Source organism: Rhea pennata, chromosome 28 (assembly GCF_028389875.1).
Source record: "Rhea pennata isolate bPtePen1 chromosome 28, bPtePen1.pri, whole genome shotgun sequence".
In the NCBI taxonomy this organism is placed as follows: Eukaryota; Metazoa; Chordata; class Aves; order Rheiformes; family Rheidae; genus Rhea; species Rhea pennata.
In genome coordinates this window covers 319,126-336,545 of record NC_084690.1, presented here as the reverse complement: position 1 = coordinate 336,545, position 17,420 = coordinate 319,126, and the positions used below count along the sequence as shown (strand labels likewise).

Genomic DNA, 17,420 nt, shown 5'->3' with positions numbered 1-17,420 from the left:
GGGCACTGCACTGGGCACCAGCGCCGGGCGCTGCCTCCCCCGCACAGCAGAACCTCGGGTAGGGGGGCGGTGGAACGTTCCGCTTTCTCTGCGGCTTGTCCCTCCTCGCCCGCCGTCGGCCGCCCCGCGCGGGGGATCCTGGGCACTGTAGTTTGAGGCCGCCTCACCGCGAGGCGCGCCCCCCCCCCCCCACACACCACGCGCGGGGACTCCTGGGAAAGGGAGGCGCGGAGGACTGCAGCTCCCGGCAGGCAGCGCACGGCCGCGCCTGCGCCCTGCGGCTCGGCAGCGCCGGTGCTCGGGCCGAGCGCGCGTCTGCAGCGCCCGCGGCGCTCCGCGCCGCCGCTTCCGGTGGGCGCGGGTCAAAGGCCAGGGGTCAAAGGAGAGGGGCGGGCGAGGAGGAGGTCTGAGGTTAAGGGTCGAGGCGGGACGGGGTCAGAGGTCAGGGGAGCGGGGCAGGGGGCGGCAGCGGGCCGAGGCCCGGCCCCCACGGCCTTTGCCGCTCCCGCCCTCGGCCGATGGGCTGCAGCCCGGAGCCGGTAACGCGCGGGCGGGTAAAACCGAACCGCGGCCTCAGACGCCTTCCTGGCTCCCTCCCCCGGCGCGGAACGGGGTCTGTTCCCTAAGGGAAAAGCTCAGGGGGTTGGGGGTCCCCGGAAGGATCGGGGCGGGATCGGTTTCTGGTCCGTTTTACTCGCTTCTTTTCCCTGCCGGGTGACTGCTGCGTCTCTCTCTGCTCAGGTCTCGGCTCTGAGGCAGAATAGTCTCCTGCAGGCTCTTATGCAGGGAGCGGGCCAGCCTACAGGAGCCGGTAAGTGCCCGCTGGGCTTCATCTTTATTTATCTTGTTTCTCGGTGGCGGAAACGTCCGGGGAGTTTGCGGGCTGTGAGGCGAATCCGTCGCTCAGCTTGGCAAAGGCTTTGCCCTGCTTCGCAAAGTGCGGCCCAAACTTGCCACCTTTTCTCCCCGTTGTTGCCAGGAGAAACCTCATAGCATGTTTAGGGACTTTGGCTGTTGGGCGGGGGGGATTGCCCTGAACGGGTTTGAGCACCGTGCTCATCCCAGGGAGGACGGAAGAGCAGCCACGAGGTGAGCGAGTGAAAAGAAGCAGAAGGGGATGTTTTGCCTGCCGGACGTCTCCCTAAACGTCCTGACAAGCGCTGGAGGAAGCAAGCGAACACCGTCTTGGGTCTTTCAGCTGAATCTAACCTTCAGTCTTTCTGTTGGCAGAGCCCAGCGAGGAGTGGCGGCGAGCCCAGGAGGAATGGGAGGCCTTGGAAAACAACCAGTCAGGTACAGCTAAATGACAGCAGCTGCTGTCTGGGAGAAAGAGGTGCATTATAGTTCATAACACTGGATGGAAAAGAGCAGGGCAGAGGAAGGGAGCTGGCCCCAGAGAGCACAGAGACCACGCCAGCTGGGCGTGCGGCTGGGACAAGGTTTGGGGGGCGGCAGAGGGCTGGAGAAAGGACAGAAAGGTGCAGAAGGAGAGGGAGCAGACTGGAAAAGCATTTCGTTCCCCTCGCCTCCCAAGCGCTACTGCTTTGCTGCTGTATGTAGTGACTTAGAAGTGAGCATCAATGACTGAACTGTCAGGCAGGAGCTATTTGAGGCGTGGGGAAGCTGGAGCACGAGGCAAAGCTTGCGCCGGAGAGCTAACCCTGTTCTGTGCCCCTCTGCAGGGCTGCTGGAGGAGTTGGCCAGTCCCGTGCCCCTGATCTCTTTCAACGAAGCGCTGCGGTACTTCCAGACCGCGGACCTTTCCGAGTGCAGGGTATGAGCAGGGCCACATGCTCCGGCCCTTCCACGGGTCGCATGGCTGCAGCTTTGCTAGCCTCTCCCGGGAAGTTTTAGGAAGTAGGAGATGGGAGCACTGAAAACTGCGCGTGACCTCTGTGAGACTGTGCAGCAAGCAGCAGAGCTGAGGCCTGAACTCGGGGCTTCCCACCCTGTCCGCGTTGTTCCTGTTCTCCGCCGTTTTCTCTGTCCTATCCATGCTGTCTTTCACTTCCCTCTTTCCCTTTGCTTTTGCCTGCCTTCTGCTTGGCTCTTCCCAACCCCTTCACTCCCAGCCTGCCTGCTGGGTTTTCTCTTGGTTGATTCCCAAAGCTGCTGGCCCACCCTGATCGTTTCTTTTCGTGTTTTCTCTATAGAAAAAGATCCAAGCAACGGTGCGTAGACAAGGTCTGGCTGCTCTGGTTCACTTCCTCTTCGGCCCTCCACGGCTCCAGCAGCAGCTGCAAGGAGAGCGGGACCTGGCCCTCACGATCGCTCAGTGTGAGTATCCCCTTCCCACTCCGTAAAAGCAGCTCCATACGAAGCAACGGCCCGGGCAGCATCGGATTTATCGTTGCTGGTCCCGCACGAGGTCCACATGAAGCAACCCGAGGGGGTCTCAGCACAAGCCGAGATCCTGTGGCAGCCCGCTTGTCCTGGAGCAGGCGTTCTCTGCTATCCTGGCGTCTCCATTGCTCCCCTGTTGCCAGCATACTCACAAGCTCCCTTCCATCGACTGGCAACATCTGTGGAGAGGGTTTTGGTGACTCCTCCGCCGTGCTAGCCCTGTGCCCGCAGCAAGGGAGTGACACAATACCAGGCAGGTGCTCTGGGGCTGCCCAGCCCTTCCTGATCACCATCTCTTCTTTCAGACAGCGATGAAAACTCACGAGACATTAATTCGGTCCGTATCTCGGTGTAGCGTGTGCCCTGGCCTGGCTGTTCCTCTCCTCACGTGGGCCCTAGATTGTCCATGTCCAGCCAAGCCATCGTTTCTGGCTGGCCCATGGTGGGTTGCACGTGTCGAGCACATTTGCGCAGAACTTTTGCCTGTGCAAGTGGTTTGTGTACTGGTCGTGGTTCCTTAGGCAGTGCTACTTTGGCCAGTGTTTTAGCAAAACTTCTGCAATGTCAAAGTTAATCAGTACCCAGTGTGGTCTGCAGTACCGTAGTTCTCTTTCTGCACCTCTAATCCTTTTTTTTTTTTCCTCCTCTCCAGCAGGATAAGCTTGGCTTCGATATTCCCTCATTGATACAGGCAGTTTTCTGCAGTGGTATTTCTTCTCCAGCGGGATTCTAGCTTTACACACCTACCCTGCAGCTGCTAGTGGTTCTTTCCCCTCCGTGGCTCGTTAGGGAAGCAAGCTGTTCACTGTTGCAGAGGTGCTGAGGGATGTTTTCTCTGCCAGGTGGCTTGGATAATAATGAGAAAGTGCACATGAGAATCTTGCAGACCATTTACAAGAAACTAACCTGCTCCACGATGAGCTGCCCGCGCTTCGGTGCACACTGGGAAGAGCTCGGCTTTCAAGGTACGGCAGAGGGGAGAGCGAGCGAATCTTTGCCAGGGAGATCAGGCCAATCCCGTTCCCTCCTCCAGAGGTGGGATCCAAAGAGAACGTAAAGGGTTTGGCACTTGTTCCCGTTATGCAGCTGCTGCTCTTGCTGTCATTTGGTAGCAGGTCTGTAGCTGCTGCTGCCCCAGCCAGCTGTCACAGCCAGTGCAACACCTGGACTGAATAGCCCAGTGCTGATACGCCGGTGCCTGCTGCTGCCCTGGCACAGTTGCCTGTCTCCAACTGGTGCTGGCATAACAAGGACTAACTGGTGTAACTGCTTTGCTGGGCTATTAATGTTTTTCATTAGCAAGCGATCTCTGTGGCTAATGAGCTGTCTCTGGAGGGCTGGTTTATTAGCAACGCACTGGTCAGGGCTCTGTCGCTAAGGTTGCGGTGCAGATTGCTTTCAGCCGCTGCTTTGTAAGAAAAACACCATGATTAAAGCGGTCTCTGTCTTGTCAAGTGCTGCTTTGCAGGAGTTCTCAATCTGGTTGGCTTTTGTGTTAAACCAGCCAGTTTTTAATGACATCTAAAAACTTCAGCAGAAGGTGAATGACTCCCTCACCTCTACAGTGCCAAGGGCACAACTGGTTTTAAGATCCCTGCGTTAGTTTACCAGCTTCAGCCAGATCTGCTTGGGGTGGGTAGATCTTGAAGACACTAATTCCTAGAGATGTGATGGAAAATAGGTATGTGGAGAGGGAGTGCTTGCTCACATGAGAGAGGCTCTGACACCGGTGCAGGAATTCCCCCAAAGCTTTTCCCCGGGATGTGACTCCTGGAGGGACCAGACTTCAGTGGTTCCCCTGCTCTTGAAATGCCAGGGCCGTGGCAGAGTACATCCAGCCCGAGAAAGAGAGCAGGCGACTGGCAAGCGGCTTTGGGTGGGCCTGGCGGTCCCTCGGTTCACCAGGCTCTCCTTACCTTGAAGGTGCCGATCCCGGGACTGACCTGCGAGGGACAGGGATGCTGGGCTTAATGCAAATGTTGTACTTTGTCATGGACTCTCAGACGCTCCCTCTAGCTCTCAAGATTTTCAAGCTATCCCACCACGAAACCCAGGCACGTCCTTCCACCTTCTTTGCTTACTCTCTGCGGTGGTATTTACCTATTTATTCCTAAAGCTCAGGGAAAGGTAAGCACAAAAACCTGCTTTTCTTTGAATTGAGGGCTTGACTTGTCGCTGTGCCTGCTTGCTCGGTGGTGGGGTCTCTGGGACCATTCATGATAGGGCTCTAATATTGACTGATCTCTGCGCTGTGGAGCTCATGAGCTGAGAGCAGAACGGCGCGAACGCAGGAGTGGGTAGAGGCTTTCGCTTTTGACTTGGGGTATCGGTCTTGGGTACGTTTGGCTTTAACCTGGATACAAGCTTGGTTTGAGCCCCGGCGTCCGTCTGAGCCCATATCCGTAGTACTGCTGTCCCGGTACGTGAATCCGCAGATGTCGTGATGCTGAAGTAAGGCAGGTAGCAGGGCTGCGGGCTGAAGGAGAGGAGGCCCTTCGGTGGCAGCAGCAGCGCTGACGTAACGCCGGTTCTCTTGCAGAATTTCCCCTTCTGCATCATGTCAGTGAACATCACTCGCATCGTGATCCAGGCCCTGAGGGAGGAACGGCTCTCGAGGTGAGGCGCCGAGTGAGCGAGCGGCTGCGGGGCTGGGCTGCGCCGGATCCTTGCGCTGTCGGGGGAACCGCGCCGCGCGCTGGCAGAGAGGCGAAACGGCATCCTCTTGGCAGCTGCCGTCAAGCAGAATGCGCGGTTTCGCTCCAGTCTCTGCGGGCGAGTGTGGGACGCGGAGTCTTTTCGGCTGAGCCTGCCTCTGTCCCTTTCAGAGAGTGTAACCGCAGGCAGCAAGTCATCGTGGTGTTGAACGACGTGTATGTGGCGGCCTTTCTGCACCTCTACAGCATCTGGAAAGCGCAGCACAAAACCATTGCCGACTCCGGCTTCCTGCTAAAGGGTGCGTTCCCCTGCTTTGCCTTCCTTTCCCTCTGCAAGGAAAATAACCAGAGGCCTAGAGGACTATCGTGGCATATTTTTGGTGTACTTTGCCACACATGAGGATGTTCGTAGCCTGCTAGGACTAAAGAGCAGGGGTGAAACACACGGAAGGCCTGAGCCCCTCCTCGTCGCTTCATCTTCGCTCCGGCGTTTACTTTCTATCAAGAACAGTAATTAATATATTAGTGCCCCATGGTTTTCCTCCCATTGCGTCTCAGATACTAGAGAGGTGAGTGCCTGTGGAAGCGCCCGCCCGGTTCAGAGGGGTGTTGTGTCGCGGTAGCTTGAGGAGCCAAACTGGGATGTTTCTTACCCCCTGCCCTGAGCGCCTGTTGCTACAGGCTTGCTGACACAGTACAGCACACAGTTGTGTAAGCAGCATAGCGCAAAGTCTAAGCGGAGTTGCCGATGCCGTGCTTTTTGCAGTAAGCATTAAATCAAACAGCAGGGTTATTTACCCTGGAGAAGATGGGCCTGATGTAAACAGAGCTGCTCAGATGGGCTGTGCTAATGGCTCCCTTTTAAAATGGGGTCCAGCTGTTGTGGCCAGGCTCGCTCTTTGGGCTCTGAGCTTGCCCAAGGGTTTTCAGCAAGAAGTTTTTTCATGCTTTCTCATGCCAAGTGCTGCCTCTCCTACAAAAAAATATGGTTTCCAGAAGGGGATGTCAATAATATGTTGAGACACCAGAAATAAAGCTTGTGAAGGCAGGGTAAAAACTTTATCTCAGGAATGTACATTCCATGCTGCATCCCTGAGACCATGCAGACCTCACAGTCTTTCCGTGTTTTTGCTTTGACTTTTCCAGAATTGGAGTCATTCACCAAAAAGAAACCAAAGCAACTCCTGAAATCCTTAGAGACCTACATGAACAGAAGCATTGCATTGCTAACAGATGGCGTTCAGCACCCATTTTCTGCTTCTGGCAACATCAGCTCCATTGCTAGCAGCCAGGCCAGCAAAGAGATAAACTTCACGGGCATTTGTGACCTGCAAGTTGAGCTGGAAGGAGATGCTCGACTGATCTGAAGCCAGGGGAAACCCGCAGCAGGAACCTTGCTTGCTGCACAGCTGTTGGAGCTTGCCTGACCGTGGCCCTGCTGGTTAGAGAGGTTTGGAAAGGGCTGCATGGGTCAAGATGGTAGACACCGAGCAACACCTCCGGCTGTGAGGTAGCTGCTAGCTCGGAGACGATGAGAAACGCAGCGGGAGAAGAGTCCGGCACTGAACTTAGGGCAGTCAGTAGAGCGTAAACTTTTGCCTGAGAGCAAAGAATTGGTCTGGAGGAAATGAGGAGGCAGCTGAGCTGCTGCCTCCTGGTCCACCTCGGGACGTGGCGGTTGGAGATCTGGATGGGACCCTGGCACCAAGAAAGTCTGTGGAGATCCTCCTCTCTCACAGGCATTCCGAATCACTGCACTGGCAGCACGTGGAGGGTCAAACGGCCTTAGCTGTGGGGCTAAGGCACAGTATTTTGCGTTGATGGCGCGCTGGGAGCATGAACGCAGCCACGTTGCTGCAGTTCGGGCAGCGGCCGACAGCTTGTGTGTCCCAAGATTTGGGGAGCCCTTGTGGACCCTCCGGGGGTGTTGCTGCGTGTGTATGTTCTTGTGTGTTTGTACCTAAATACTTCATTAAGAAAAGGTGGAGAAACACGTTTCTTGGCATACCGAAGACTGTGACTTGCGTTTGCTTACGGTTTCTGTGGATGGAGGGTGAGATTTGTGCTGGCAGAGGGTTGTTGGAGACAGCAGAGAAAAGCTCGTCCCGCTTCATGGAGGACTCGCGCGATCCTGGCCGAGGGCTGCGTTTCCAACCCATTTCCCATTCGCTCGCACACGCGGGCCTGGGCTCTGCCGCTTCGTGGTCAGCGCCGCCAGAGGGGCTCGGCGCACCCCTGCTCTGGCGGCACCCCTAAGACGGGGAGGAGCGAGATGGCGGCAGCTCCGTGTCCTGGCAAAAGCAGGTCCGTAGCGGCCAGCGGCGTGGGGAGAGCTTCGCCGTTAGACGGGGAGAGGAACCAAGCTCAGAGCGGTAACAGTTGCTATGTGCCCGGCATGTGCTGGCAGCAGCAGGTGCTTAGAAATGCTCCAAAAGCATCTTCTGCCCTGCAGAAAGAAAGAAAGAAAGAAAAGAAAGAGGAGAGGGGGAAAAAAACAGCATGCAATGAAATCCCACCACCACCACCAAAAAGAAGACGGGAGTTGCAGACAAAAGGTGTCTTTTCACAACCAACATCGAGGAGCCGCAGAGACAAAAGAGCGATATGCTGCTGAACGGGGCGCCGCGGCTGACTCATGCCATTATCCCACGTGAAAAGGTGAAGGGATTCGTGACAGCTCGGTGACTGGGCCGGAAAAACACTCCGTGGCTCCGGGTTTGGATATCCCGGCTCTGGCGTGGGAACGGCGCTTTCCTCAGGGCAGGGGGGAAAAGCCAGCTCTTCCCCGCGCCGGCCTTGGTCTGCCTCGAGCTGGGGGAAAGAAGTATTCCCTGGGATTCCCTGCCTGCGCCGCAGGGCCGGCTCCTCTCCTGCCTTGTGTGCCGGGATGTGCCGTGTTTTTCCGCTCAAAGCTGGGGTGTTTTCTTTCTTTTTCATTTTGTTGCGAGGAAGAGGAGGCAATTCCCGCTGTGCCTCGCTTTCCCGGAGCTGTGGGGCGGAAGCAGCTCGAGCGCGGGAATGGCAGCCCTTTTGGGCCTAGGGGGCTTTGTGCGGCCCCGAATAACCCGGCCTGGCGGCGGCTCCTGCCCCCGAGGGCTTCAGGGAGCCAGGGGAGGAAGGAGGCAGGGCAGCCCGGGGAATAGCCTGTTCTTGGGGGTCGTCTTTGGGGACGAGAGGAGCAAAGAGGCTCCCGAGGGAAGACGCGGCTCCCGGGCTGAGGCTGCCGCAGCTCATGACACCCCCGGGGCCGCGGCCTCCCCCCGCGGCGCCGCCCGGTTCCGCCCCCGGGGCGGCGGCGGCGGCGGCACAAACCCCTCCCGCGCCCGGCTTAAAACGCCGCGGAGGCGGCGCCGGGCAGCACAGAGCCCGGCGGCACCGGCACCGGCGGCGGCACCGGCGGCGGCACCGGCAGGCAGGGACGCGCGGGGCACTGGCAGTGGCGGGGAGGGCGGTGGAGCTGGGCTGTGGGCAGCGCCGGGGACACCGGGCAGTGCAGGCAGCTCTCGGGACACCGGGCAGGGCGCGGGCAGCTCTCGGGACACCGGGCAGTGCAGGCAGCTCTCGGGACGGGCAGGGCGCGGGCAGCGCCGGGGACACCGGGCAGTGCAGGCAGCTCTCGGGACACCGGGCAGGGAGCGGGCAGCTCTCGGGACACCGGGCAGTGCAGGCAGCTCTCGGGACGGGCAGGGCGCGGGCAGCGCCGGGGACACCAGGCAGTGCAGGCAGCTTTAGGGACACCGGGCAGGGCGCGGGCAGCTTTAGGGACACCGGGCAGCACAGGCAGCTCTCGGGACACTGGGCAGTGCAGGCAGCTCTCGGGACACCGGGTAGGGTGCAGGCAACACTGGGGACACAGGGCAGCGCAGGCAGCTCTAGGGACACCGGGCAGGGTGCAGGCAGCACTGGGGACACTGGGCAGCACAGGCAGCTCTAGGGACACCGGGCAGGGACACAGATAGTTCCAGGGACACCAGGCAGGGGCACAGGCAGTGCAGGTAGCTCTAGGGACACCCAGCAGGAGCACGGGCAGCCCCAGGAGGCCCCAGACAAGGCAGGCAGCCGGGCCGGCAGCATGGCAAGCGGGGCTATGGCTGCCTGGCACCCTCCAGCCCTGTTCTCCTGCCCTGCAGCCCGTGTCCCGGGGGGCTGTTGAGTGCCAGTGGCTGGACCGTGCCGGTCAGGGCAGCGCCAGGGCCATGGCTGGCCCTGGGGGCTACTCGGTGCAAGCCACCGCGGCCATCGCTGCCGCCATCACCTTCCTGGTGCTCTTTACCATCTTGGGCAATGTGCTGGTGATCATCGCCGTGCTGACCAGCCGCTCGCTGCGAGCCCCGCAGAACCTCTTTCTTGTGTCTTTGGCGGCCGCGGACATCTTGGTGGCCACCCTCATCATCCCTTTCTCCCTCGCCAACGAGCTCATGGGTTACTGGTACTTCCAGAAGACGTGGTGCGAGATCTACCTGGCCTTGGACGTGCTCTTCTGCACCTCGTCCATCGTGCACCTCTGTGCCATCAGCCTCGACCGCTACTGGTCCGTGAGCCGCGCCATCGAGTACAATGCCAAGCGCACGCCGCGCCGCATCAAGTGCAGCATCTTCATCGTGTGGATGATCGCGGCCGTCATCTCCCTCCCGCCCCTCATCTACAAGGGTGAGAAGAAGGATGCGCCCAGCGGGCGGCCGCAGTGCAAGCTCAACGAGGAGGCTTGGTACATCCTCTCCTCCAGCATTGGCTCCTTCTTTGCACCATGTCTCATCATGATCCTCGTGTACTTGCGCATCTACTTGATCGCCAAGCGCCGCCACCGCCATGGCTCCCACCAGAGCAAGCCCAAAGTGGCCAAGCCCCCAACGCCATCAACCCAAACCACGGCTTCCGATGGCGCCACCAAACTACCCGGACACCCAGGAGAGGGAGAGCACCCGGGGAACCTTCCCGTGCCAGCAGATCAGACCTCCCTGCTGAGCTCCAAGGAGCCACCGGCAGCCCCCAGCCCTGGCCAGCCCCCACCAGGGGAGCCCAGCATGGAGCAGCCCAACGGGCACTCAACGGGCACCGGGCGCCCCATGGACACGCTGGCCACGGGCACGGGGCGGGTGGTGCTGGTGCAGCAGGCGCCGACGCTGAGTGCCAGCCCTTGGAGGAAGAAGGCGCAGCTCAACCGGGAGAAGCGCTTCACCTTTGTGTTGGCCGTGGTCATCGGTGTCTTTGTGCTCTGCTGGTTCCCCTTCTTCTTCCTCTACAGCCTGGGCGCCGTCTGCCCCGAACGCTGCAAGGTCCCTGACAGCGTCTTCCAGTTCTTCTTCTGGATCGGCTATTGCAACAGTTCCCTCAACCCTGTCATCTACACCATCTTCAACCAGGACTTCCGCAAGGCTTTCCGCCGCATCCTTTGCCGCCGCTGGGCCCAGACGGCCTGGTGAGGGGCTCCGGTGTGGGGGGCTTGGTGACACGCCGGCCGGCCCCTTCCTCCCTGTTGGCTCCATCCTCCCACCTCTTTTGAGGGTCCCGAAACCCCGCAGCCCCAGCTGCTTCCCCTCTCCAGCCGTTGGCTGCGGGTCCTTTTTCTGACCCCACGGCCAATGGCCTTCGGGAAGGATTTTCCCGTCCTTGGGCCCTGTCTTTTCTCTCCCCGTCTTCATCTCTCCTTCTCCCTACTTTCTCCATCCCCCCCTTTTTTTTTCCCCTCTGGTGTCCTGTTCATCGTTACCGGCGGAGAGCAGACCCCAGGAGCCTGCAGCTCCCCTCCCACGCAGGCTCCCGAAGCTGCCCGCCCCGTGGGACTCCGCTTTCCCGGCTCGTCTCCAGGGCCGGCTGCTCCTCATCTCTCTCTCTCTCTCTCTCTCTCTCTCTCCCTCTCTCTCTCTCTCTCTCTTTTTTTTTTTTTTCCTCCTCCCTCTTTTCCTCCCCAGGATGCAATTTTGGCTGCAGAAACCCCAGAGCTTGCGGCGGGGGCGGGGCACGAGCCGGCGCGTTATGACGGGTTGAGCTGGTCCTTCTCCCTCTTCTCCACCTCTGTCCTGCAAGAGATGTCCCCAAACCCTGGGGAAACCTGCTTTTTTTCTTTCTTTTCTTTCTTTTTTGCCTTTTTCCCCTCCTCTTTCTTTCCAGAGGCTGGGAGTGTCCCCAGGCGTGAGCTCGGCAGGGGCCGCAGCCCCCCACCCCGGCTGGCCGCAGGCTTTTTAACAATAAAAGATATTTTGTAATAAGAAAAACTTCACTTTCTCGCTGCTTTTGACCGGGTCGAGTGGGACTCTTGGAGACTGGAAGATGCTTTCTGGGACGGGCGACGTGGGAGATCTCTTCGCCCCTACCCAGCCGCGGAGGGGGAACATCCGAGACCTCCCCGGCACTGATTTATTTCCCGAGACCTGCAGCCGCTTTTTTGGCTGCGCTTGACCGATGGCTCCGGGTCGCCGTCCTGGGAAGCGCAACGGCCGGGAGGAATGTTTGCGACGAGAGCGGGAACAAATTGTTTCCGAGGGTTGGGATCGGTTATTTATGGCAGTGCACGAAAAAATAACGTCCCCCCCGCCCAACCCCAGCCTCCTCCCCAAACCACCACCCCCAGGAATAAATCAAATCTCCGCTTCCTGCAGGCGCTGATGCCGCAGCCCCGAGGATGTTCAACCGGACAAGGGTTGAACGTGGAGAGGGATGGGGAGGGGGGATGATGGGGGACGTGTCCCCCCCCCCACCGCTGCCCCCATCCAGCAGAGCGGGGTGGATTCTCTAGGGTCTAATAGAAGGGTTGTGCGTCGAGCTGCACCCCCCGTGTGCATGCGTGCGTCCCCCTTTTTGGGTTGTCCAAGCCTGGCCGAGTCGCAGGGCAGTGTATCGCGACCCACGGCGGTGCCCTGTGACCCCCCCCCCCCCGCTACGGGTGTAGCCATGGCTCACGGCGGTGTCTCGCGACCCCATTTCGGCACATGGCGACCCACGGCGGTGTAGGGTGGCTCCCGGTCGCGTCGTGGCTTGCGAGGTAGCATTGTGACTCGCAGCGGTGTATCGCGCCCCGCACCAGGGTTTCGTGACCCACGTGGGTGTATCGTGACCCATGCGACTGCGTCGTGGCTCAGCGGCGGTGTGTTGTGACCCACGACTGGTGTATTGTGCATTAACGATGGTGTCTCATGACCCATGTCGGTGTATGGTGACTCACTGTGGTGTGTTGTGCCCCACACCAGTGCGTGGTGACCCACACTGGTGCATCGTGACCCACACTGGTGTGACTTGTGATGGTGTACCATGACCCACACCAGTGCACTGAGACCCACACCAGTGCGTCATGCCCCACACCAGTGCGTCATGCCCCACACAAGCCGTATGGTGACCCACACCAGTGCATCGTGACTCATGATGGTGTTGCATGACCCACACTAGTGCACTGTGACCCACGCTGGTGCATTGTGCCCCACAGCAGTGTGTGGTGACCCACACTGGTGCATTGTGCCCAATGCCAATGCATGGTGCCCCACACCAGGGTATCGTGACCCACACTGGTGCATTGTGACCCATGATGGTGCACCGCAACCAACACCAATGTATCATGACCCACACCAGTGTATGGTGACCCGTCCGGTACATGGTGACCCATGCTGGTCTACAGTGACCTACATCAGTGCCTTGCTGCCCACATTGGTGCCCTGGGACCCACACTTTTCCAAGCCAGCCCTAGCTAAGACCCTCCCCCCCCCCCGCCCTGCCTGGCCAACCATCCTTGCATCACCACGGGCTTTAGATCACATGGGGAGACTTCTCAGGCCGTTCCCACCCGATATGAGGACCCCAGTGCACAGGGGACAAGCCGAGCACTTGGGGACACCGGATGTCCGAGCAGGAAAGCCAGCACCACGGGGCCAGGGCCGGGGAGAGCTCATCCTCGCCGCGGTGGAGCTGGGCCGCCGCCTCTCCACCTCCCCGTCCCGCCGGGGACCCGGCTTCTGGCTGGCCCTGAGTTGCCTGAACTTCTGGGCAGCCTTTTCCCAGCCTCGTCCTGCCCCTCGGAGCCGGCGGCCATTGGCGTGTGGGGCTGGCCTGCCTGGGATGCCGCTGGGGGCGAGCGCCGGCGGGGCGTGCGATCTGAGCCGGCGCCGCTCGGCAGCGCCGGTGCCAGCGCCTGCTGGCTGGAGACCAGGAGAACCCGGCTGGGTGCTGCCGGCAGCTGGTGGCTCTCGCGCCTCCCGCCTGGGCACCGTCCTATGGGGCTGGGCACGGTCCTGTGGGGCTGGGCATGCTTCTGCAGGGCTGAACACAGTGCTACGGAGCTGAGAGTGGTCCTATGGGGCTGTGTATGATCCCATGGGGCGGAGCATGGCCCTATGGAGCTGGGCATGGTCCTACGGGGCTGGGCACTGTCCCATGGGGCTGGGCATTGTCCTGTGGGGCTGAGCGTGGTGCTGTGGAGCTGAGTATGGTCTTATGGGGCTGGGCATAGTCCTGGGGGACTGGCCATGGTCCTGTGGGGCTGAGTGCAGTACTGTGGGGCTGAGTGTGGTTCTATGGGGCTGAGTGTGGTCCTGCAGGACTGTGTATGATCCTGCGGGACTGTGTATGATCCTGTGGGGCTGGGCACTGTCCCGTGGAGCTGGGCATGGTCCTGTGGGGCTGAGCATAGTCCTATGGGGTTTAGCATGGTCCCGTGGGGCTAGGCATAGTCCTAGGAGACTGGATACAGTCCTGTGGGGCTGAGCGTAGTCCTGTGGGGCTCAGCGTAATCCTATGGGGCTGAATATAATCCTATGGGACTGCACACCATCCCGTGGAGCTAGGCATGGTCCTGTGGGGCTGAGTGTGGTCCTGTGGGGTCTGAGCATGGACCCATGGGGCTGAGCGTAGTCCTGGGGGACTGGGCATGATCCTGTGGGGCTGAGCCTGGTCCTGTGGAGCTGGGAATAGTCCTGTGGGGCTGAGCATGGACCTATGGGGCTAGGCATAGTTCTGGGGGACTGGACATGGACCCGTGGGGCTGAGCATTGTCCTGTGGGGCTGTGTATGATCTCATGGGGCTGAGTGTGCTGGTATGGGGCTAGACATGATCCTGCAGGACTGGGCATGGTCCTGTGGGGCTGAGCATGGTCCCATGGGGCTGAGCGTAGTCCTGTGGGACTGAGCATGGTCCTGTGGGGCTGTGCGCGATCCCATGGGGCTGAACATGGTCCTATAGGGCTGAGTGCAGTCATATGGGGCTGAGCATGGTCCCATGGGGCTGAGCACAGTCCTGTGGGGCTGAGCATGGTCCTGTGCATCCCTGTGCTCCGAGTCCCCCCCTTATATCCATATCCAGCTTAGCCAGGCTTGCTAGGGAAAAAAAAAATGCCTGCCCAAATTCGCCTTTTTCCCCTCAAAATTAAAGCTAATAAAGCATTTCCCGGTTCTGGGGTGGCCCCTCAGCACCCCGGTGCTCAGCTGCCAGCCCCAGCTGCCAGCCCCATGGCGTTATTAGCACCAAAAACCTACGTGCTATTACCATTCCTGGGCATTAATGTGCATTTTTGCTCCGCGGAGCCGGGCGCCGGCGGGGATTTTGGCAGCCGCCCATCCCCGAGTCGCCCTCTTTCCTCCCTGTCCCGCCGTTTGCTGCCTGGTTAATGATTGCCGACGGCCACGCCGGCTCCCGTTAGCGGTGATGAGCTGGGAATTTTTTGCCACGGCAAAAATTAAAAAAAAAAAGCCAAAGTGGCCGAAGCTCTGGCCCGTTTCGGCTCGTGCCGAAGCCCGGCGGGCTGCTGACCCCCCCCTCCCTCCCCACCGCCTCATTCCCACTGCTCCCTCCTAATAAATTCCCATTGGGAAGCGCCGGGAGACAGAGAGATTAATTGGGCGGAAATGCTAATTGCTTGTTTTCCAGCCCTCTCCCAAGCAACGCCGGTCAGTCCGGCTCCGTCCGGGAGGTTTTGCTCCTTGCTGGGGTTTGGCCTCGGCTTCGTACGGGGCCAGAACTGGTACCAGTAAGCGTGTGCTCCCTCCAACTGGGCTGGGAAACGGCCAGCAAGGTGGCTGCAGGCGTTCAGCTTGGATGATGCTCGTGGTGGTGGTGGTGGTGGAGCGGGGGTGGGGACATGCGACGAGTTCCTGCCAGGTCTCAGCCTGCTCCTCGGCAGCCGGTGTTTTCGCGTTGCTTCTTTTAACGCAGTTTCCCGAAAAGAAAGGGGTGGCTGGCTCGGACCGTGGGTTGCTGCAGAGATTTGGGGGGGGGGGGGGTGAGGTTGGTTTTTTAGCTGTTTCCCCACCACCACCACCACCTCCCAGGAGGAAACGCCGCTTCGCAGCTGGCTCCCACTGCGTGTCCTGGCTCCAGGCGGCAGGTTCCCGGGCTAAATCACAGCTCCTCAATCACCCTCCCTGCCCGGGGTGGCAAAGAAACCCGCAGATAATTAACATAGAAAATGATTTAAGATATCTAGGTGCCTTCTCCTTCCTCAACTTTCTTCCCTCCCTGGCAGCGATAAAGTTTGGACCACTTTTGCACTCCAGCGCGGCAAGCGCATCTTCGCTTCTTCACGAGGGAAAAACGTTGGTTTCCAGCTGAACATTTAAAAATAAGGCTCTGGGAACGGCTCCTTGGGCCTTCAGGGCTTGTGAAAGCTCTTTATTTGTATTTCGATTTAATGGCAACGTAATAAAAGCCGGGGAAGGGAAGATACGGTAACCATAGACACCATCGCAGCAATTCGCTGCTGCTGCGCGATTTGGGGAGATTAAAAGCCAGAACAGGCACTTTGTACAGAAAGTATTAAAAAAGAAAAAAAAAAAGCTGAAAATCTGAAATCTTCTTGTTTCGGTGATGAGTCGGAAGGAGACGATCTCTGGGACTGGGCGGCGGCGGCAGGAGCCAAAGCATGAAGCACCTGCACCACGGGAACGGAGTGAATTTTGCCATTATCGGTGTTTCTGTAGGTGCCAGAAGTCCCACAGCTGGGCTGGAAAAACTGAGGGAAAAAAAAGGAGGAAAGTCCTAGATCCTTGATGAAGGCACAAGCTCCCCCGAAGTTTATCGAGGCACCGCGTCTCCCGAACCCCCCTGCTTTCTCCCTTCTCTTTTCCCTATGAAGTAAATAAGTCAAACTGCCACTTTTTTTAAAAAAATATATATATATATATATTATTTTCCCTATGAGACAACTATTAAAGGATAAAAAGCTCTCAGCGGCACTTAAAGGCAAATTTTCACTGCCAGCCCACAGGGTGTTTAAAACATCATCGTCGTGAGTCAGGGGAAAAGTGCTGCCTTTTGGGGGCATTTTTGGTGCCATTTGGGTGACAAGTGTCCCCACTTTTCCCAGAGTTTCCAAGATTTTAGTGGGTGTGAGACAGGAGTGATGGGGACTGTGATGAGGACAGGGCCTGGGGGGTAATGGGGACACGTGATGGGGATGGGGCCACCATCCCTGGGGGTGATGGGGACCCATGATGGGGGACAGGAGCCTCGAGGGGGTGACGGGGACCTGCGATGCGGATGGGGCCACCATCCCTGGGGGTGGTGGGGACCCATGATGGGGGACAGGAGCCTCGAGGGGGTGACGGGTACTTGTGATGGGGATGGGGCCACCATCCCTGGGGGTGATGGGGACCCATGATGGGGGACAGGAGCCTTGAGGGGGTGACGGGGACCTGCGATGGGGACGGGGCCACCATCCCTGGGTGTGGTGGGGACCCATGACGGGGACAGGGTGCCATGGGGGCAGCGGCTCAGCTCCGCGGCGGGAGGTGCCGAGCCATGACGGGGCCGGGGAGGCGCCGCCGCGCCCCTGCGCGGGGGGCGGGGCGGCCCCGGGGGGCGCTCGAGAGCGCGGGGCCGCGCGCGCGCGCGCGTCGGCCCCGCCCGCGGCCGCGGTGAGAGCGGCGTCGGGGCGGGAGGGGGGGGGGGTAGGCGGTGGCGCCGGGGGGGGGGGGCCACGGCGGCTGGGGGGGCCACGGGGCAGGAGCGGGCAGCGGGGCGCCCGTGTGGGGCTCGTGTCCCCCCCTCTCCCTCGCCCTGTGGGGCAGGTGAGGCTTGTGCCTCCCCCAGCCCGATGGGGTGCATGAGGTTCCTCTCTCCCCTCCTCCGCAGCCCTGTGGGGCTCCTCCCCCCCCCCCAACCCCGGCCCTATGGGGTACATGAGGCTCCTCTTCCCCCATCTCCGGCCCTGTGGGGCATGTGGGGCTCCTCTCCCCGCTCCTCCCAGTCCTGTGGGGCCCCTCTCCCCCCATCCCTGGTCCTATGGGGCACGTGGGGCTCCTCTCTCCCCTCCTCCCCAGCCCAGTGGGGCTCCTCTCCCCCCCCCTTCCCCATCCCTATGGGAGATGTGGGGCTCTTTTCCCTCCATCTCCAGCCCTATGGGGCACGTGGGGCTCCTCTCTCCCCTCCTCCCCAGCCCTGTGGGGCTCTTGTCCTCCCCAGCTCTGTGGGGCACATTGGCTTGTGCCCCCCCCCCCATCCCT

General features: G+C 60.1%; 2 protein-coding genes across 2 annotated transcripts; both read left to right on the top strand.

Moving 5' to 3' along the window:
- The first annotated feature begins 286 nt into the window (after positions 1–286).
- Positions 287–8,303, top strand: ELMOD3 (ELMO domain containing 3). Its single transcript, XM_062596794.1, has 10 exons — positions 287–351; positions 742–811; positions 1,231–1,293; positions 1,683–1,774; positions 2,154–2,277; positions 3,186–3,308; positions 4,267–4,397; positions 4,883–4,959; positions 5,169–5,296; positions 6,144–8,303. Exons 2-10 carry the CDS (start codon positions 781–783, stop codon positions 6,362–6,364), a joined length of 990 nt encoding a protein of 329 aa, XP_062452778.1. The 5' UTR covers positions 287–351; positions 742–780; the 3' UTR covers positions 6,365–8,303.
- A 35-nt stretch (positions 8,304–8,338) lies between these two features.
- LOC134151993 (alpha-2B adrenergic receptor-like) lies at positions 8,339–11,212 on the top strand. Its single transcript, XM_062596992.1, has one exon. The coding sequence runs from the start codon at positions 9,194–9,196 to the stop codon at positions 10,418–10,420; it is 1,227 nt and encodes a 408-aa protein (XP_062452976.1). The 5' UTR covers positions 8,339–9,193; the 3' UTR covers positions 10,421–11,212.
- The last annotated feature ends 6,208 nt before the right edge of the window (positions 11,213–17,420 follow it).

Coding starts and splice junctions, on each gene's coding strand:
- ELMOD3 (XM_062596794.1), top strand. CDS start 781: ATGCAGGGAGCGGGCCAGCCTACAGGAGCCG. Junction 4,398..4,882: donor TATCCCACCACGAAACCCAG/GCACGTCCTTCC, acceptor GTTCTCTTGCAG/AATTTCCCCTTCTGCATCAT. Junction 4,960..5,168: donor AGGGAGGAACGGCTCTCGAG/GTGAGGCGCCGA, acceptor TGTCCCTTTCAG/AGAGTGTAACCGCAGGCAGC.
- LOC134151993 (XM_062596992.1), top strand. CDS start 9,194: ATGGCTGGCCCTGGGGGCTACTCGGTGCAAGCCACCGCGGCCATCGCT.